We start from the raw sequence: 22,241 nt of genomic DNA on the forward strand, positions 1-22,241 counted from the left end.
CCACACCGTCCCACTCTCCCTCCACGGGATGTCCTCCTCCTCTCCACCCAGGTCGAAAGCCACCCTCTTACCTATCGCCATCCTGACGACATCATCCACGCCTCGTCCTTCCTTCAGAAGGTAATTACTGACGCTGTGGAGGCCCATGTTCCTACTAAAACCATCCAACCACACCGTCCCACTCTCCCTCCGCGGGATGTCCTCCTCCTCCGTGAACCCCGCCGCCTCTATCGCTCTTTCCTGCGCACTCGTGACAGGGATACACTCCAACGCCACTGGCAAATACAGCGACACGTACGGAACCTTATTACAGCAACGAAACGCCGCGACTGGCGCCAGACCTGCACGCGACTCAACGCCACCCTCCCTATCAACTCCTCCAAGTACTGGTCCGCCTTCCATCGTCTTACTGGTTCCCTTTCCGCTCCCCACTACCCCCTTCTCCATAACGATCGCCCCCTTCCTGACAACCTCAGTAAGGCCAACCACTTCGCTTCCCACCTTTCTGAGGTCTTCTCCATCCCCGATGATCCCCACTTTGATTATTCTCTTTTCCCCACAGTCATGGAACGAGCCGATACCTCGGTCGCTCCACTTGCTCCTAGTCTCCAGTACTTGGGGCAGTTGCCCCCCTCCGACGTAAACACTCCCATCACAGCCCAAGACATTAAACTTATCCTCTGGTCCAAACGCAACACGGCCCCTGGTCACGACTGTGTCACCTACTGTCACCTATGCGAAAGCCCCTATTCCTTCCTGACTGTCCTCGCCCATCTCTATAATGTCGTCCTCTCTACTGGCTTCTACCCTGACCTGTGGAAGACCTCCCACGTCCTCTTATTCCTCAAACCCAACAAACCCCTTCTGCCGCCTCTTCCTATCGTCCCATCTGCCTCACCTCCGTCTTCAGTAAGGCCTTTGAATCCATCCTCTCCCACAGCATCCATCAGCACCTTGCTCAACACCACCTCCTCCCCATTACCTAGTGTGGCTTCTGACCCTCCTTCTCTGCTGTTGACCAACTCCTCAACCTTGTTCACCTTCTGTCCCTCCAGCTCAACTCCCGTCGCTCCGCCATTTTTGTTTCCCTTGCCCTCCAAAACGCCTATGACCGTGTATGGCATCCCAGTCTCCTCTTTAAACTCCAAACCTACGCCCTGCCTATCAATTTTGTCCGTCTGGTCGCTTCCTACCTCTCGCACCGTCCTTCCTATGTCACCCTCCACAACACCAACTCCCGTATCTTTTATCCCACGGCTGGCGTCCCCCAGGGTTCTGTCCTCTCCCCTCTCCTTTATCTCTTGTATGCAGCTGATATGCCCAAGCCACCCCCACCAGTCCACCTTCTCCAGTATGCTGATGACACCGCCTTCCTGGCTCTCTATCCTACCCTTCAACGGTCTCAACGTACCCTCCAAACCCACCTTAACCAGTTCACCACTTGGTGTAACCAGTGGTTCCTCCGTCTCAACCCCTCCAAAACCCAGGCAATCATCACTCGCTTCTTTCGCCTCCATGATTTCTACCTCACCCTTTATGGTCGTCCTATCCAACTCACCCCCACCCTGAAATACCTTGGCCTCACCCTTGACCAACACCTCACCTGGACCCCTCATCTCCTGACCATCCAGCAGAAAGCCCATTCCCGCCTCCGCCTGCTGAAACTCCTGTCTGGCCGGACATGGGGATTGCATCCTTCTACCATCCTCCACACCTACAAATCCCTCATCCGTCCTATCCTCTGTTATGCCAGTGTCGCCTGGATCTCCGCCTCCACCCGCTTTTACAAGGCCCTCCAAATCCTTGAACACCATGCACTCCGCCTTGCCTTCCGTATCCGCCTTCCTTCCCCAACATGGCTCCTGTATGAACTGATCCCCTTCCCCCACCTCCTCCTGTTCCTCCAACATCTCTGCATCCTTTACATTGTTCGCAGGCTTGATCACCCCCACCCTCTGGTTTCCTCCTTCCTCTCCACCCCCTGCCCATTGCCGCGCCTCTATCGCTGTATCCCTCCCTCTCTCCACCTCCACACCCTCCATCTCCTTCATCAGGGCAATTTCCAACGCCTCCACCTCCCGGATGACGAACTACGCCATGACATCTACCCTTCCTTCCAACTATAACCTGGCCTTATTCACACCCCCCCCCCCCCCACCTCCCCAGGGGCCCCTTTTCCTCTTTCCTCCTTCTCCCAGAGCGGATTTTCCTCCGTCCCCCCTTCCCCTGAGACCCTGCACCCCATACTTGCCTCTTTCCTTCCCACATCCCTCCCTACCTGGCCCTCTTACGCGCGCCCCCCGCTCACCTCCCCCATCTCTTCTCCTCCCTCCCTTCTTCAGGTCTCCCTCATCTCCTAGCGTCTGGCAGATCCTCTGTATTGATCATCATCAGTGTGCCACATCAGTGTTGTGTTTAGTGCTGTTTCTCGTGTGCATCTAGAGGTGTGATTTTAATTGTGTACTGCCTTGAGGTTCGCCGTCAGTGTTACTGTTATGTGCTATGCCATCCGTCGCTACCTTTATGCTCCTGTCGTACTGTGCCTTGTGTTCCTTTAACCGTCGCAGTGTGTGGCTTTTTGTGTGTGCTACTTTTAAACAGTTTTTTATCTCCATTTTACAGTCACCCCGTTTTTTGTCTGTTGCCTTCCATGATGTTCCCCCTTTTATATATCTATGTTCACCTTATTCTCTCCTTTGCTGTTTTTAAATGTCTTCTATTGTTTTGTTCTATGTCTTTCGGCTGAAGAGCAGCGCCTATGCTGCTGCCAGCCTGCCCCGATGAGGAATTGAAATACAATAAAAAAAAATAAATAAATAAATTACCTTCAGCAGTTGTGGCATTTTCTTATGTTTGAACGAAATTTTCCCGTAGTCAGTTAAGTTCGCTTTCCGGTGGAACATCAAGGCCACGTGGTTCCATCGACGGAGACTTTAATATTTTGTTACAACACCAACTGAAACCATTTCAGTTTCTCAGGCATTGTAGGCTATAGAATGAAGAAATACTTGCCCTGGACGAATTATAACTGTAAAGTGTAATTATGGTTCAAATGGCTCTGAGCACTATGGGACTTAACATCTGAGGTCATCAGTCCCCTAGGATTCGAACCTGCGACCGTAGTAGTCGCGCGGTTCCGGACTGAAGCGCCTAGAGCCGCATGGAAAGAGTAATTAACAGACACAGGTAGGGAGTAGCAACAAGAGATATGTTGTAAGGATTGTGGTTTCAATTTTGTCTTTTCCTTTGCGCTACGAGAAAGTTCCTTGTCACTAAGAGATCTAAAAGGAAATTAATCTACATCTACATCTACATCTGCATGATTACTCTGCGGTTCACATTTAAGTGCCTGCCAGAGGGTTCACCAAACCGCCTTCAAGCTGTTTCTCTATCGTTCGACTCTCGAACCGCGCGCGGGAAGCACGAACACTTAAATCTTACCGTGCGAGCTCTGATTTCATCTACTTTATTATGATGAGTATTCCTCCCTATGTAGGTGGGCGCCAGTAAAATAATGTCAGACGCTAAGGAGAGAGTTAGTGATTGAAACTTCATCAGAAGATACTGCCGCAACGAAAAATACCTTTGTTTTAACGATTGCCACCCCAGTTCTCGTGTCATATCCGCGACGCTCTCTCCACTATTTCGCAACAGTACAAAACCTGACCTTGTTTAAACTTTCTCGATGGTCTCCTTCGATCCTATCTGATGCGGACCCCACACTTCACAGCAATACTCCAGAAGAGAAAGTACAAGCGTAGTATAGGCAGTCTCTTTAGTAGACCTGTTGCATTTTCTAAGTGTTGTGCCTATAAATTTTAGTCATTGGTTTGCTTCACCCTTAGCGTTATGTATATGACCATTCCATCTTAAGCTATTCGTAATTGTAATCCCCAAGTATTTTGTAGAATTTACAGAGCTTAGATTTTCATGATTTATTGTGTCACCGAAATTGTGCGGAGTTCTTTTGGTACTCATGTGGATGACAACATTTTTTGATGATTTATCGTGTCACCGAAATTGTGCGGAGTTCTTTTGGTACTCATGTGGATGACAACATTTTTTGTTATTTTGAGTCAACTGGCACTTTTCGCACCCTACAGATATCTAGCCTAGAAGGTTCTGCAATTTGTTTTGATCGTCTGATGACTTTACAAGACGCTAAATGATATCATCGTCTACAAACAATCTGAGTGCTACTTAGATTATCTCCTATGCCGTTGATATAATTCGTGACTAGCAGAGGGCGTACAACTCTTCCTCGGGGAACAGACAGATATTACTTCTATTTTACTCAATGACTTTTTGTCAGTTACTCAGAACTGTGACCTTTCTGAGAGGAAATCATAAATCCAGTCGGAGAGATGAGTCGATACTCCACAGGCATACAATTTGATCAGAAGTCACTTCTGAGGAACAATGTCGGAAACCTTCCGAAAATATAAAAATATGGAATCAATCTGACATCCCCTGTCGATAGTGCTCATTACTTCATGAGAATAAGAATGATATTGTTTGCATTCGTGTTGGCTGTTTGTCAATAACTCCTTTTTTTTTCGAGGTAATTCATAATGTTCGAACACAGTATATGTCACAAAACCCTACTACAAATCGACTTTAGCGATATGGGTCTGCAATACAGCAGGTTACTCTTATTCTCTTTCTTGTGTATTGGCGTGACTTGTGAAAATTTACAGTCTTTAAGTTCGGATCACTCAACGGGCCATCGGCTGTTTATGATTACTAAATAGGGAGCTATCGTATCAGCGTACTCTGAGAGGATCCTGAATGGTGTAGAATCGGGACCGGACGTCTTGCCTTTATTAAGTGATTTAAGCTGCTTTGTTACACCGAGGATATCTACTTCGAAGTTACTCATGTTGGCAGTTGTTCTAGGCAAGAATTTTGGAATATTTACTGCGTCTTCTATAGTAAAGGGACTTCGAATAACCGTATGTAGTAACCCTGCTTTAATGGCACTGCCATCAGTAACATCATCATCGCTATCGCGCAGTGAATGTATTGATTATATCTTTCCGCTGGTGTACTTCACATACGACCAGAATATCTTGGGATTTTCTGGCAGATTTCTAGACCGAGTTTCGTTGTCGAAAGTATTAAAAGCATCTCGTATTGAAGTTCGCGTTACATTTCGAGATTCCATAAAACTTCGCCAGTTGCGAGACATGTGCGTTCCTTTAAATTTAGCGTGCTTTTTGTCGTTGCTTCTGCAACAGTGTTCTGACCTATTTAGTGTACCGTGGGGGATGAGTAAATCTCTTATTAATTTATTTGATACATGTCTCTCAATAACTGTCGATACTCTTTCTTTGCATTTAAGGGGGGTAGGACGTCATACGGGCCGACTTGGAGCAGGAGAGGCATCACAGGACATTTTAATTTCTAGTGTCTGTAATTTTACAAATAAATTCGTAAAACTTTGTCAGCAACACCAGGAAGGATTCAGGATTCACACTCGTTGCAGTGGAAGTTCGAAGACATAACAAAATAATTTTTTTTTACGTGCGAAATTTCATCATATTTTCACTTACTAATGGCTGTATTTGTTGCTATAGGTACACTTTTCTTCATAAGTTAGAGAGATTCTTCGATGAATTTTGCACAGCATACATACCATAGTCAAAGGTGTATGAACCTCTAGAATTTATTAAATTTATGAAAAAACGAATGAACTGTTATATTTTAAACTTCATGTTTAGAAAAAACACAAATTTTATAGTTAGTTACCTCAATTTTTACCACAGTTTTTAATAGATTTGGAAAATTCTAGAGTTTCATACACCTTTAAGTATGGTTTGTATGGTTTGCAAAATTTATCGAAGAATCTCTCTTACTTATGAAGAAAAGTGTACCTGTAACAACAAATACTGCCACTAGTAAGTGAAAAAAATGATGAAATTTCACATGTAAAAAAAAAAAATCATTTCGTTACGTTTTCGAACTTCCACTCCTATGAGTGTGAATTCTGAATACTTCCTGGTCATGCTGACAAAGTTTTATGAATTTATTTGTAAAAGTATAGACAGTGGAAATTAAAATGTCCTGTGATGCCTCTCCTGCTGCAAGTCGGCCCGTTTCACGTCCTACCCCCCTTAAACCACATCTGGTCTAAGCTTACATACTCAGTTTGGAAGGCGAGGAGACTGTCTTCCAGGACGGCCTCAGGATATTCGGATTGCATTTGTTCACTTACGGATTAGTTTTTATAGGACGAGAAATATTTCAGCGCATTGAAAACTGGTGTAATAGTCTTATCAACTCACGGGCTAACGTTAAAGCAGTGACAGGCTTTCAAAGTGGTGGAGGGCTTCCGGCGATAAGGCACTGGACGCGTCTGGAGCTCGGTGTGACGTGGGAGCAAGGTGGGTGGTGCCCCAGTGCCTGGGCCAGCAGGTGGGCTGGGACAGGAGTAGGCAGGGGAAGCAGCCGCGGGCAGCCCGGGCTCATTACGGCCGCAATTAGTGGCACCGGACACGCAGGCCTCCTCCCCGCTGCCCCGCCAGCGTTTCCCTCCGCTGGCGGCTGTCTGTCTGCCGCCACTGCGCTTTCTACGTGTTTCCTATTGGCGCCTTGACATTTCGTAATGAGCACCAATATATCTGTTCCTGGAATATTACTCTACTGGCCATTAAAATTGCTACACCGAGAAGAAATGCAGATGATAAACGGGTATTCATTGGAAAAAATATATTATACTAGAACTGACATGCGATTACATTTTCGCGCAATGTGGGTGCGTAGATCCTGAGAAATCAGTACCCAGAACAACCACCTCTGGCCGTAATAACGGCCTTGATACGCCTGGGCATTGAGTCAAACAGAGCTTGGATGGCGTGTACAAGTACACCTGCCCATGCATCTTCAACACGATACCACAGCTCATCGAGAGTACTGACTGGCGTACTGAACCATGGACCTTGCCGTTGGTGGGGAGGCTTGCGTTCCTCAGCGATACAGATGGCCGTACCGTAGGTGCAACCACAACGGAGGGGTATCTGTTGAGAGGCCAGACAAACGTGTGGTTCCTGAAGAGGGGCAGCAGCCTCTTCAGTAGTTGCAGGGTCAACAGTCTGGATGATTGACTGATCTGGCCATGTAACATTAACCAAAACGGCTTTGCTGTGCTGGTACTGCGAACGGCTGAGAGCAAGGGGAAACTACAGCCGTAATTTTTTCCGAGGGCATGCAGCTTTACTGTATGGTTAAATGATGATGGCGTCCTCTTGGGTAAAATATTCCGGAGGTAAAATAGTCCCCCATTCGGATCTCCGGGCGGGGACTACTCAAGAGAACGTCGTTATCAGGAGAAAGAAAACTGGCGTTCTACGGATCGGAGCGTGGAATGTCAGATCACTTAATCGGGCAGGTAGGTTAGAAAATTTAAAAAGGGAAATGGATAGGTTAAAGTTAGATATAGTGGGAGTAAGTGAAGTTCGGTGGCAGGAGGAACAAGACTTTTGGTCAGGTGATTACAGGGTTATAAATACAAAATCAAATAGGGGTAATGCAGGAGTAGGTTTAATAATGAATAAAAAAATAGGAGTGCGGGTAAGCTACTACAAACAGCATAGTGAACGCATTATTGTGGCCAAGATAGACACAAAGCCAATGCCTACTACAGTAGTACAAGTTTATATGCCAACTAGCTCTGCAGATGATGAAGAAATAGATGAAATGTATGACGAGATAAAAGAAATTATTCAGGTAGTGAAGAGAGACGAAAATTTAATAGTCATGGGTGACTGGAATTCGTCAGTAGGAAAAGGGAGAGAAGGAAACATAGTAGGTGAATATGGATTGGAGGGAAGAAATGAAAGAGGAAGCCGCCTTGTGGAATTTTGCACAGAGCATAACTTAATCATAGCTAACACTTGGTTCAAGAATCATAAGGGAAGGTTGTATACCTGGAAGAATCCTGGAGATACTAAAAGGTATCAGATAGATTATATAATGGTAAGACAGAGATTTAGGAACCAGGTTTTAAATTGTAAGACATTTCCGGGGGCAGATGTGGATTCTGACCACAATCTATTGGTTATGAACTGCAGATTGAAACTGAAGAAACTGCAAAAAGGTGGGAATTTAAGGAGATGGGACCTGGATAAACTGAAAGAACCAGAGGTTGTAGAGAGTTTGAGGGAGAGCATAAGGGAACAATTGACAGGAATGGGGGAAAGAAATACAGTAGAAGAAGAATGGGTAGCTCTGAGGGATGAAGTAGTGAAGGCAGCAGACGATCAAGTAGGTAAAAAGACGAGGGCTAATAAAAATCCTTGGGTAACAGAAGAAATATTGAATTTAATTGATGAAAGGAGGAAATATAAAAATGCAGTAAATGAAGCAGGCAAAAAGGAATACAAACGTCTCAAAAATGAGATCGACAGGAAGTGCAAAATGGCTAAGCAGGGATGGCTAGAGGACAAATGTAAGGATGTAGATGCTTGTCTCACTAGGGGTAAGATAGATACTGCCTACAGGAAAATTAGAGAGACCTTTGGAGAGAAGAGAACCACTTGTATGAATATCAAGAGCTCAGATGGCAACCCAGTTCCAAGCAAAGAAGGGAAAGCAGAAAGGTGGAAGGAGTATATAGAGGGTTTATAAAAGGGCGATGTACTTGAGGACAATATTATGGAAATGGAAGAGGATGTAGATGAAGACGAAATGGGAGATAAGATACTGCGTGAAGAGTTTGACAGAGCATTGAAAGACCTGAGTCGAAACAAGTCCCCGGGAATAGACAACATTCAATTAGAACTACTGATGGCCTTGGGAGAGCCAGTCATGACAAAACTCTACCATCTGGTGAGCAAGATGTGTGAGACAGGCGAAATACCCTCAGACTTCAAGAAGAATATAATAATTCCAATCACAAAGAAAGCAGGTGTTGACAGATGTGAAAATTACCGAACTATCAGTTTAATAAGTCACAGCTGCAAAATACTAACGCGAATTATTTACAGACGAATGAAAAATCTGGTAGAAGCCGACCTCGGGGAAGATCAGTTTGGATTCCGCAGAAATGTTGGAACACGTGAGGCAATACTAACCTTACGACTTATCTTAGAAGAAAGATTAAGAAAAGGCAAACCTACGTTTCTAGCATTTGTAGACTTAGAGAAAGCTTTTGGCAATGTTAACTATAATACTCTCTTTCAAATTCTGAAGGTGGCAGGGGTAAAATACAGGGAGCGAAAGGCTATTTACAATTTGTACAGAAACCAGATGGCAGTTATAAGAGTCGAGGGGCATGAAAGGGAAGCAGTGGTTGGGAAAGGAGTGAGACAGGGTTGTAGCCTGTCCCCGATGTTATTCAATCTGTATATTGAGCAAGCAGTAAAGGAAACAAAAGAAAAATTCGGAGTAGGTATTAAAATTCATGGAGAAGAAGTAAAAACTTTGTGGTTCGCCGATGACATTGTAATTCTGTCAGAGACAGCAAAGGACTTGGAAGAGTAGTTGAACGGAATGGACAGTGTCTTGAAAGGAGGATATAAGATGAACATCAACAAAAGCAAAACAAGGATAATAGAATGTAGTCAAATTAAATCGGGTGATGCTGAGGGAATTAGATTAGGAAATGAGACACTTAAAGTAGTAAAGGAATTTTGCTACTTAGGGAGTAAAATAACTGATGATGATCGAAGTAGAGAGGATATAAAATGTAGACTGGCAATGGCAAGGAAATCGTTTCTGAAGAAGAGAAATTTGTTAACATCGAGTATAGATTTAAGGGTCAGGAAGTCGTTTCTGAAAATATTTGTATGGAGTGTAGCCATGTATGGAAGTGAAACATGGACGATAACTAGTTTGGACAAGAAGAGAATAGAAGCTTTCGAAATGTGGTGCTACAGAAGAATGCTGAAGATAAGGTGGGTAGATCACGTAACTAATGAGGAGGTATTGAATAGGATTGGGGAGAAGAGAAGTTTGTGGCACAACTTGACAAGAAGAAGGGATCGGTTGGTAGGACATGTTTTGAGGCATCAAGGGATCACAAATTTAGCATTGGAGGGCAGCGTGGAGGGTAAAAATCGTAGAGGGAGACCAAGAGATGAATACACTAAGCAGATTCAGAAGGATGTAGGTTGCAGTAGGTACTGGGAGATGAAAAAGCTTGCACAGGATAGAGTAGCATGGAGAGCTGCATCAAACCAGTCTCAGGACTGAAGACCACAACAACAACAACTGTGACGAGCCAGTTCCTCGGCCACCATTGACCAGACGTTTTCAGTTGGTGAGAGATCTGGAGAATGTGCCGGACGGGACAGCAGTCGAACATTTTCTGTACCCAGAAAGGCCCTTACAGGACCTGCAACATGCGGTCGTGCATTATCCTGCTGAAATGTAGGGTTTCGCAGGGATCGAATGAAGGGTAGAGGCACGAGTCGTAACACATCTGAAATGTAACGTCCACTGTTCAAAGTGCCGTCAATGCGAACAAGAGGTGACCGAGACGTGTGCCCAATGGCACCCCATACCATCACGCCGGCTGATAAGCCAGTATGGCGATGATGAATACACGCTTCCAACGTGCGTTCACCGCGATGTCGCCAAACACGGATGCGATTATCATGATGCTGTAAACAGAACCTGGATTCATCCGAAAAAATGACGTTTTGCCTTTCGTGCATCCAGGTTCGTCGTTGAGTACACCATCGCAGGTGCTCCTGTCTGTGACGCAGCGTAAATGGTAACCGCAGCCATGGTATTCGACTTGATAGTCCATGCTGCTGCAAACGTCGTCGAATTGTTCGTGCAGATGGTTGTTGTCTTGCAAACCTCCCCATCTGGTGATTCAGGGATCGAGACGTGGTAGCACGATCCGTTACAGCCATGCGAATAAGATGCCTGTCATCCCGACTGCTAGTGATACGATGTCGTTGGGATCCACCACGGCGTTCCGTATTACCCTCCTGAACCGACTGATTCCATATTCTGCTAACAGTAATTGGATCTCGACCAACGCGAGCAACAATGTCGCGATACGATAAACCGCAATCGCGATAGAATACAATCCGACCTTTATCAAAGTCGGAAACGTGATGTTACGTATTTTTCCTCTTTACACGAAGCATCACAACAACGTTTCACCAGACAACGCCTGTCAACTGCTGTTTGTGTAAGAGAAATCGGTTGGAAACCTTACTCATGTCAGCACGTTGTAGGTGTTCCCACCGGCGCCAAGCTTGTGTGAATGCTCTGAGAAGCTAATCATTTGCATAACGCATTATCTTCTTCCTGTCGGTTAAATTTCGGGTCTGTAGCACGTCATCTTCGTGGTATAGCAATTTTAATGACCAGTAGTGTACTTTTTGATGATTGAAATTATAATTCGATATTTTTCAGGAAAAAACTGAAGAATGAAAGTGTGAAAAGTTCTAAGGACCAAACATCACACTTATCAGGCGAATCAAGTAACAGTTATCTCTTTCTGTATGTAACATACCTGTATCCGAAAAACTGAGAACGTATTCTGGTATCATAGAAATACGTTGCTTACCACATCACTGCAAAAATATACTCTAAGAAAAAAAAAGGAGCGACGCACCACGAGAGAATTATCCGAATAGGACGGAAACCGGAAGATGTCATGTGCATGTGCAAACACATGATAACTACTTCAGAAAAACTGAATAATTTATTCAACAATAACAGCAACGAAAGTTATGCAACACAATAATTCGCTGGTCTACCTCTGGCAATGAAATCATTTACCAGCTCAGCATTGATTGATAGAGTTGTTGGATGTCCTCACTGGGATTATCGTGCAAAATTCTATCCGATTGGCGCATTAGATCGTCAGAATTCCGAGTTGGAAACCCTGGCTATAATGCCCGAAACGTTCTCAGGGGAGAGAGCCGGCGATCTTGCTCTCCTTGGTAGGGTTTGGCAAACACGAGGAAAATCAGTGGAAACGCTCGCCATATGTGGGCGGTCATTATCTTCCTGAAATGGAAGTCCGCGGTTGCTTGCCATGAAAGGTAACGAGACAGGGCGCAGAATATCGCAGGTGTACCGTTGTCTGTAAGGTTGTCGCGGATGACGGAGTCCTACTATGAAAATAAATGGCGCCTCATACCATCGCACCTGGTTGTCAGACCGTGTGGTGGGAGACAGTCACATTGGTATCCCATTGTAGTCCGGGGAGCACCTTACACGTCATCGCTGCCCATTGAGGTTTAGTTTGAAACGCAAATTCTCACTTAAGACAATTCTACTACAGTCCATGCGGTTCCAGGCAGGAGGCAGGAAGCGAAAGTTTATCTTCAACTTGTACAGAAAAGAGAATGCAGTTATGAGCCAAAGGAGGCAATATTTAAAAAGGGAGTGAGATAGAGCTGTAACCTTTCCCCAGTGTTATTCTATTTGTACATTGAGGTACCAGTCTCCGTGATAGAGGTCCCTAGGGCACGTCTGGGCTGCAGCGGTAGATCCAAAAGCGCGCCTGTTCGACTCTTTGTGGTGGATGAAAGTTTCACAGCATATGGCCGGTAAGGGGATGAGAGATGGTGGGTTAATGTTATTGATCACCAGTCTTTTCTCCAATGTCCTGGATTAAATTCCCGGCGTCTCTGTAGCGTCTCATGAAGTAGAGTTATGTGAGAGTGTTGATGGCGAATCGCCCGTCGGATGGGGACATTCAGCTTGGCGGGTCGCTTGGTGTTGTTCCAGAGGAATAGGCTTTGCGCCGGCACTCTTTTCCTTCTCGCATCATCTCTCAACACAAACACAGCACTGCACTAAACACACACACCATTACAGTCACCTACAATTGCAGATACACTTATACACACAGCTCTCATACTCCACGGACGGTAGAAGAAACTTATTCAATTAGACGACTTAATCTGACCCTTAGGGGTCTCACAGCGATTAACGCCTTACGACTTTACTTTACTTTTTACGCTGTGTGAGCTGTACAGGACACCAAAAACAAATTAGGAAAAGGAGCTAACATTCAGGGAGATGATTGTTCAAACGGCTCTAAGGACTATGGGACTTAACATCTGAGGTCATCGGTCTCCTAGATTTAGAACTACGTAAACCTAACTAACTTCAGGACATCACACACATCCATGCCCGAGGCAGGATTCGAACCTGCGACCGTAGCAGCCGCGTGGTTCCAGACTGAAGCGCCTAAAACCGCTCGGCCATAGAGGCTGGTCAGGGAGATGAAAATATATTTGTCGATGACATTGCAAATCTGTCAGAGATGGTAAAAGACATAGGAGGAATGGGTAGTGTCTTGAAAAGAAATTATAATATGAATATCAAAAAAAGTAAAATAAGGCTAATGAAACGTAGTCGAATTAAATTTGGTGATACTGATGCTACCACATTAGTAAATGAGACACTGGAAGTAGTGCTGCAGATGAAATCTGCTATTTTGGCAGCAATATGTCTGATGATGGCAGAAGTAGAAAAGACGTTAATGTTGACTGGCAGCAGCGTGAAAAACGTTTGTGTGAAAGAGATATATGGTAAACTCGATTGTAAATTTAAATGTTAGGAATTCTTTCCTGGCAGTAATTGTTCAGACTATAGTCTTGTACAACGTAGGCGATAAACATTTCAGACGAGAATAAAAGCTGTTTTGAAACGTGGTGCTACACAACAATGATAAAGACTAAATGTGTACGTCGAGTAACTAATGAAGGGGTACAACGTGACTAGAAGACGGGATCGATTGACAGTACACATACTGAGGCATCAAGGAATTGTCAGTTTTGTGATGGAGGAAAGTGGAAGGTGCTGGTCGGTGTGGAGATGGTAAAAATTGAGGAGGGAAAGGGAGGTCAAGCCTTTAATACAGTAAGGAAGTTTGTAGGTTGCTGTTATTTATGCAGTAATGAAGACGCACAGAGCAGAACAGAGTGGCTATCAGCATCAAACCAGCCTTTGGAGTGAAGACAACAACAACACTAACTGATATAGTTTCTAATTCTTTTTCTGATTAAAACGATGCATAGAGCCGGCTGCAGTGGCCGAGCGGTTCTAGTCGCTACAGTCTGGAACAGCACGACCACTACGGTAGCAGATTCGAATCCTGCCTCGGTCATGGATGTGTGTGATGTCCTTAGGTTAGTTAGGTTTAAGTAGTTCTAAGTTCTAGGGGACTGATGACCTCAGCAGTTAAGTCCCATAGTGCTCAGAGCCGTTTGAACCATTTTTGATACATAGTAAGATGAAATATGTCCACTTCCCATAATATTGCTTCTAATGTAAGTGCTATTTTTCTAAAACATTTTTGGAAAATGACTATCAACAGCCGCCTAATAATGTATAAAACGCATGATTGAATATGAGAGCCGGCCGGTGTGGCCGTGCGGTTCTAGGCGCATCAGTCTGGAACCGCGTGACCGCTACGGTCGCAGGTTCGAATCCTGCCTCGGGCATGGATGTGTGTGATGTCCGTAGGTTAGTTAGGTTTAAGTAGTTCTAAGTTCTAGGGGACTGATGACCACAGATGTTAAGTCCCATAGTGCTCAGAGCCATTTGAACCAATATCAGATGTTTTTATTTTAATGCAAAATATCAACCGGTTTCAGTCGTGGACCATCTTCACGGATAATGGTTAAAATGGTTAAGCCACCGCATTACATATGTCTTTATGTAAGTAATGTTTAGAGCATGTCATGACTTTCAATACACGACACAGCGCTTTTAAAAGCAAGCATACGAATGCTATTTGTACACAGAGCAGTATTGAAGAGAAGATCAGGACTTCTAAAAGTTCTGTGTTGTATATTGATATTCATGATATGCTCTATACATTACTTACATAACGACGTATGTAATGCGGTGGCTTAAACCATTTTAACCCTTATCCGTGGCAATGGTCCAAGACCGAAACCGGTTCATATTTGTGTAGATAGGAAAGATGCAAATTCTTATCCAAATTTTATTTTTCATATTCCTTATTATTAATTGAATATTTCCGGGACTGTTGATAACAGCTGTGTACAAAGTTGACGCATTAACGTTTTGTTCAAAGAAATACTAAAAAATAACAATGTAGAAAAAAAAATCATTGCACTTCAAAATATTCCCACACTAATTTACACACCTTAATTGAATGCCCTCTATTTCTTCTTTCTAAAGATTACGTTTCCTCTTCTAAAAAATTTGTGTTTCAAAAGATTGTTTTATTCAAATTTATTGTCGTCATCATAATCCTGGAATATTCTAATCTTAAAATATAGTCCTTTCAAAAATCCATTGTCGTAGTTTTGTTGTTCTAATTTTTTTTAGTCCAAAATATGTGTACTTTCAGCAATAGGATGTTAGTTAAGGAAATATCTCAAATTAAATATTTGAACTTCTAGAAAAATCTTGGCTGGCCTTTGTAAATACCAGTGAACCTTGAAACTTTCGCTTCATTAAATAGAACCATTATTTATTCCAATTTAAGGATATTTAAGCAATTATTAATCAGAATATCTTAACAGTCAATGTGTATATGTATTGTACCCTTCTCCTGTAGTTTTCGTTACTATTGAAGACGTTTTAGCTGTGTAAGATATCATTTCGTAGAAATAGAAGTACGCGCGTTTCCAAATAGGCGTCGTGCACAATGCCGCTCAGCCTGTATGTATTTACGTATTACGTAAAGTCGAAATAGACTGCCTAGTGTTGTCATTAATTAATATTAAGGAAGTCAGTCGTGGAAACTGAAATCAAGAAACATATATTGTGCCTTTACCTACTGTCGTAGTGCGAAATTCTTATTACGGATGGCACCACACGTTGCTTCTTCAGGAGATATATGCCTGTGATATAACCATCTGTAAGCATAACGTCCGGCGTGGTAAATTTTTAAAGAAACTCTTTTTTACTTACTACCAATATAAAAGAATTTTGGTTACGGTCACGTAAGTACCAGTAAGTTAGGGCTAAAACATTATATACGTCCATATATTTGAACTAGACAAACAAAGAAATCATTATAACGTTACTCTTTTCTGTAAGAATTTACCGTAATTTGCATCTCAAAACGTGTTCAATTCCTGCAGTAGTTCCTAATCCCCTGCAATATTTGTTAGTGACACGACGACTATGTTAACATTACAGCCGGTGGATATCAGATTAGCAAACCGACCTCTAGTAACCAAGTTTGCAGGTTGAAACGTATCTGAAGTCGGTGGCTGTACCATTTTCAGAGTCAGATATCAAAAATACGCCAGATTGTACAAACATACCGTCTCCAAATGAGTCTTGTTGTACATAGCGTGAACTCTAAAACCACAGACAATACTTTCTGAGTATTTTGGTGTATGATACCAATGATCTACAGTGTTTTATTACAGAATAATTGAATTTATATTTCCTGTCCTCATTTACCTTTGTGTGCGTATTAGGCTGAAAATATCCGCAGAACAGTGCCAATTTCGAAGTATTTGCTGTATATCTTTTCTAAAAAATAAAAGCTTGTTGCACTCGCTTACGATAGCTGCTACTGACGACAGTAAAGGCTACTTTACTGGTTATATAGGTTCATACCGTATTTTACGACTGTAATAAAACTCTTGTTAAGACCAAATGCGTTTCGCTTTATTTTAAAGCACCTTCAGTGGTTGCTGCAAAAGTATACAGTCGCAAGAGACGGTATTAACTTACAGAACTTGCACGACTGCAACTGAGGAAAACGGAGGCCCTAAAGCAAAGTAGGTAACGCATACTCACTTTAATCTTTAGATTCACGTTAACAGACTACACACCAGTAGGGCTAGTTTGCAATGGCACCCGTCGCAGCTCACATAGACTCCATGAGCAGCTCTTCCACTGCAGCCAGCGAACCCGTATATGTGCTGCATAAAGGATAACTTTTTATCAATAGGACACCCTTTAATCAGTGGCATAATGAAATACTGGTCAAACACTAAAAAGTTTAACTATTCCTCTAGTAATAGAAGAACGCCACTGACAACGAAATCTTTTGAATGGTGAATGTCTTATGAAAATAAAATACAGAAATACGATGTCTTACCGGTATTCCAAGCACCATACAGCTACCAAGAAGAAAATGTACTAATCTTTGATAAATTGATGACTGAAATCGGTGTTTTGCTCAATACTGTTTTCCTGATTCTGAGGGATGGATCCAAGCCCGTCGATAGCGATGAAGTAGGATATGCAATATACAACACTACACAAAATTATCAAGCCTTAATTCTCTACATAAGGATGCAACAATCTATTACGCAGAAGCCATTGCAATTAGAGAAGGAGTAAAGTACGGCAGATCTTGCAGACGAAGCAGTATGATGATATTAACAGATTCTCTCAGGGCACTAAAGAATCTTAAAAAACAAAAATGCAATAAAAGAGAGTCGCCTATAATTATAAACACTATTACAGAAGTTGTTACAAATTGGGAAAGAGAAACAGTAACAAATTTCTTGTGGATTCCAGGGAACAGTGCTGTCTTTCATAATGAAATAGTAGACAACTTACCGAAGCTAGTGGTGAAATTAGATGAAATCCTAAATGCGAAATGCTGAGCTTAATCAAAGAAAAAGCGACAAACGACTGGCAAATGCAATGGGATTCGTCCAAGGTGTCAAAAGGAGTACAGTATGGCCAGCTGAAGCCTAAAATAGCGTTATCCCCTTGTTTTATTGATAGGAATAGGATCAAACGTTTCATAACGACAATTACGACCATGCTCTTAAATCGTAGAAAATTCCTAACCCATCCGTTCAGAATAGGATTGAAAGAATCTCAGTTATGTGATGTGTGCAATGAAGGAGAAGACGTGACTCATCTACTGTAATCGTATGCCAGATGCAAGACACAACGGCGCATTGGTTAACGGAAAGGTTCCTCTTCCAACGACGGCTGCAGGGTAGTTTCAACCCAAGTAGTTTGAAATAAGATGTGTAGCTACTTAAATAAGTGTGACCGAGCTATATACGCACACTGTGTACTTGATGTGTGGATTTTTGTATGTTGTGTTTTCTTTTTATTGCTGTGGTGTAATCAGCTTATGAATAGTTTATAGTTACGGCATGTATAAATCACTTATTGCTACCCTAAATATCTTTGTAAATAACAATTAACAAATTGTATAGTAGAATAACCATTAAGAAAGGTACTTTGTAAATGTGATTGATGGCTTATGGCGGTGGCTAAATGCCAATAATAATAAAAATAAATGTTTATCAGTAAACCTAGCTACACAGCTGTCCGTAACATTTATCATACAACTAGCACTTCCGGGGGAACGTATCTGGGACAGATACGAGCGGCACTGAATGCAAGCTTGACAGCGAAGCGTAAAGTGGGCATTACCGTTGTCAACGGCAAGCACCGAATGTTTGTTTCTACGTAAGGCACAACATGTATAATGCTATGGCACTGACACCGGCACAAGGATAACAGTGATCAAAGATTACAAAAGTTTATTGACGAAGGAAAAAAACTGCATACTCCGACGATAATAACAAAATCACAATTACAACGTGTCAGAGGTATGAAGACTTGATAGTATTGTGATCCCAGAGTCTGATGCAGTAACACAATTAGGATCTTATTAGATCAATAAAATTGCATGGAAAATGTTCTAAGTCCGTTGAAGCTGTCCTGAATAACACCAACATAGGAACAGAACAATTTTTCCTGGATACTGTCTGACTGGACCACGGGAGACAGCGGCGAATGCTGAATACAGCAGCGTCAATCCCTACGATGGACTTCGAAAGCGTTCTAAGACGGTGCGGAGAGTAGCACCCGCCTGGAGGCTGGGAGAGACTCCCGAAGCCGGATGAACTGATCTTGGCACTTCTGGTGCCGACCTTTATAGCGGCACAGTTTTCTGGTCACGTGCGTTGGAGACGTGAATAGGTCCCCTGGAAGGGTCGGCATCTGCTAGTGCAGGTACCTCCGCCTGGTGTCCGTTCGTCACTGCGATAGGGCGACTTCGTGACGCTGAGGGGTCCAGGGGCAATGTAGGCTGCACGGGTGCCTGAGGTGCCCGAAGAATTGCCGATCGCTAGTGTGGAGATTTCCAGTATAATACATACAACTAAAATTTGCGTTGTTGAGCACACATTTTCAGTGTGTTGCACATATAAAGATAAATCGTAAAAATTCAAACTAAATACAGTTACTCTGTAGCATACCACCGAAGACCATGTGCTCGTTACACCAAAATATCCCTGAACATCCTCCGAAACTTTGTCGGTGGATTTCGGATTCAAACTGTACTTACATCTCTCTCAAGCAACATCATCGATTAGCGTGTGGGTGACCATAAAAAAGGACAAATCAGGAATGTTAGTTTTCTTAATCTAACTTACAGTCTCAACTGGTAGGAACTATAGTTATGGTGGATATTATTCAGCGAGGTAAACAAAAATGGTTCTAATGGCACTGAGCACTATGGGACTTAAAAACTGAGGTCATCAGTCCCCTAGAACTTAGAACTACTTAAACCCAACCGACCTAAGGACATCACACACATCCATGCCCGAGGCAGGATTCGAACCTGCGACCGTAGCAGTCACGTGTTTCCGGACTGCAGCGCCTAGAACCGCGTGGCCACCGCGGTCGGCCGAGGTAAACAAAGTAAGATTAACAAAGGGTGAAAGGTGACTGTATACTGCGCAACGTTTCATTTACCTCGTTTATCGATTAGCAAAGGGTTGTTTGTCGGTGTGGCGATCACATGGATATGGCTTTGTCATACCTCTGCTGCTGAGATCGATTGTCATAGCACGGAAAAACATCTTAGTAAAGCTCGAACTACACGTGAATTTGGAGGTCGCCGCGGATCTTCCGTTCTCCAAGCGGAGATAATTGCACAGGGCACAGCGGTTGCCCGCGACGTATCAGAAGGGTCGGGCGTGGAACGCAGAATACGGTCAGCTCACTGAAAGCTATGTGCAGGAAATCGGCTCGCATCTATCTCAAAAGCCACTATGTTCTTGATCGAAGATGAGCGCATTTACAATCAGGCGACAGTTAACTCATTTGAGTGTGAACTTATTTCGGTTTGTTCGATTTACTTTCAAAGTAAAGCTACTTCTTGCCAGTAAGAGTGGTTATGAAGTTGGCTTGTTAGGTTAATTAACTCAGTATTTTCCCCAGCGTAGAAGATTTACGCGCTAGTAATGAAGATCACTTGCCTGTGCCTTCAGCACACATCAGGCACTTAGTCCGTTGCAACAGTCAATTTCCTATAGCTCCTGTTAATTTCGCTGTATATATATAAATTAGCTGAAGGATAACATTTTACGCGACCTTGGTCAAACTTTCTCTGACGATTTCCTGAAAGAGGCTTATAAAAGTATAAAAGTATGAGGCGACTATAAATGATTCATTTGTTTTCAGAGATCCATATTTTCTAAAATATTACGTGCACTGCTAAGACTGATGAGTGAATAGAACAGTGAACCCACTGAACTTGCATTGTGCCCACCAGTTGGGCTGATTCTCAGCGATAAAGGAACCTCAATTTATCGGGAGAGGTCAATCGCCCTAATGTGTGAGGGTGAGGCACTGAAAATCCTCATGAAATTGTGGTGCATGAACGTTAATTTTATATGTACAGTGTCACAGATGAAGATGTATAGTTCCTTATTTTCTTCTGTGAGAGGACTGTGATGGGTACCTCTTACTTTTATATATCACAGTTCTTGTTGTTTCCACAACTGACTGCTGATTACTAGAATTTCATCTTCAAACAAGACCGGGCACCCACTCACTGGAACATCGATGTTCGTCACCAACTACATGACGTATTTTCACAGCGCTGGAATTGCTGTAGTGGTGTAGGTAATGTGACTCTCTTCCCTAAGGCCCCTGGACGCCTTGTGACTTTTTTCTTCTGGTGTACATGAAGCATCGTGTTTACGTACTCCCACTGCCAACAACACTGGAATAGGTCAGAGAACGCACCTGTGCTACTGTGATCACCTGTGACAGGATGCTTCTACGTAAGGTATGGAACAAACTTGTCTATGACTTGTACATGTGTCGTGCAAGCAGAGGCGCACTCATAGAACATTTGTAGAGAGTAAAGTGCAAACTTGGTCAGTTTATGCTTCTATCCACGCATCAGTCATATTTGTACATGTAATACTTTGAAAAATACATAGCACTGAAAACCAATGAATCATTAACAGCAGCCCTATATAAGAGTAACATACAGACAGTATGCCAGGATTTCGTATAAGCTCAATAACAGCAACCAGTGTTCTAGAGTATAGCGTGCACTTGCCTCTGAAGTTGAGGAAGGTGGCTATGATGATGAGGTTAGCCATGATGATGGCGACGCAAGCCATGAAAATGATGACGGTGATGACGAGCGCCTCGAGGGTGGAGGGGTGCGGCAGCTCGGCCATGACGGCGACGGTGGCGTTGAGCTCGGTGGCGGCGGTAACGGGGGCGGCCGCCCCCACCCCCGCGCCCGCCGCGGCCACCAGGCCCTCGGCGGCGGCGGCCGCGGCAGCGGCGGCGGCGGAGGCGGCGGTCGACGCGAGGGTGGCGGCGCTGCTGCTGCCGACGACGCCGACGGTGCTCGTCGCGTCATCGGTGGGCCGCCACCCCTCCGTCGCCGTCACCGGCCACTCCGTTCCTGTCCATACATCCTCCTGCAACATCAACACCTGCTACTAGGACTCGAGCAAGATAACGTGGCACCGGAGCAAAATCACATTCTTGTCGTGAGTGTTGAGTGATTCCATCCCATTGTTTTGCAAGTGTGGCCGCCTCGTTGGCTGTAGCCTGACGATCTGTTCCCTTACTATCTGTTTACAACAGGGTGTTCCACAATTCATTTTACACACTTCCAAAGATTGTAGACCAGACTTAGTAGATCTAACTTTACAAAGGAACCTACGGCCAGAAACGTCGTCAAAAGACGTTACAGAGGGTCAGAATCGTAGGCGTCGGCGCCTGCAATTGTAGAAATATTTACAGGATGATTCCGTGGTGATTTTGCAAACTTTCGAAGATGATGGAGAAGGATAAATGTATTAATTTGAGATACAGTTTCCTGTAGCGGAAACGAGCAAGATGAAAGTTATTAGTGAAAACCGTTCTTATACCTCTGACAGTGGAATAAATGCACCTGTACTGCTTTTGCAAAGATTTTACGGTAGGTAACTTTCATAGGTGGTAGTATGCTTCAAAACCAGAAAAAATGTCCATGAAATGTGTATCTTAAGAGCTACGAGCACTCGTTCATACAGGAGATGTGTTCGACACTAATGAAG

General features: G+C 43.6%; 1 protein-coding gene across 1 annotated transcript in view; it reads right to left on the minus strand.

Moving 5' to 3' along the window:
- The window catches only part of LOC126481160 (G-protein coupled receptor 52-like), a 174,757-nt gene extending 153,362 nt beyond the window's left edge, over positions 1-21,395 (minus strand). The window contains exon 1 of the mRNA XM_050104729.1: positions 21,245-21,395. Coding sequence (XP_049960686.1) covers positions 21,245-21,368 — 124 coding nt within the window. The 5' untranslated portion in view covers positions 21,369-21,395. The remainder of the gene's footprint in view (positions 1-21,244) is intronic.
- Positions 21,396-22,241: the final 846 nt, after the last annotated feature.

The sequence above is a fragment of the Schistocerca serialis genome, chromosome 5, assembly GCF_023864345.2.
Source record: "Schistocerca serialis cubense isolate TAMUIC-IGC-003099 chromosome 5, iqSchSeri2.2, whole genome shotgun sequence".
NCBI lineage: Eukaryota > Metazoa > Arthropoda > Insecta > Orthoptera > Acrididae > Schistocerca > Schistocerca serialis.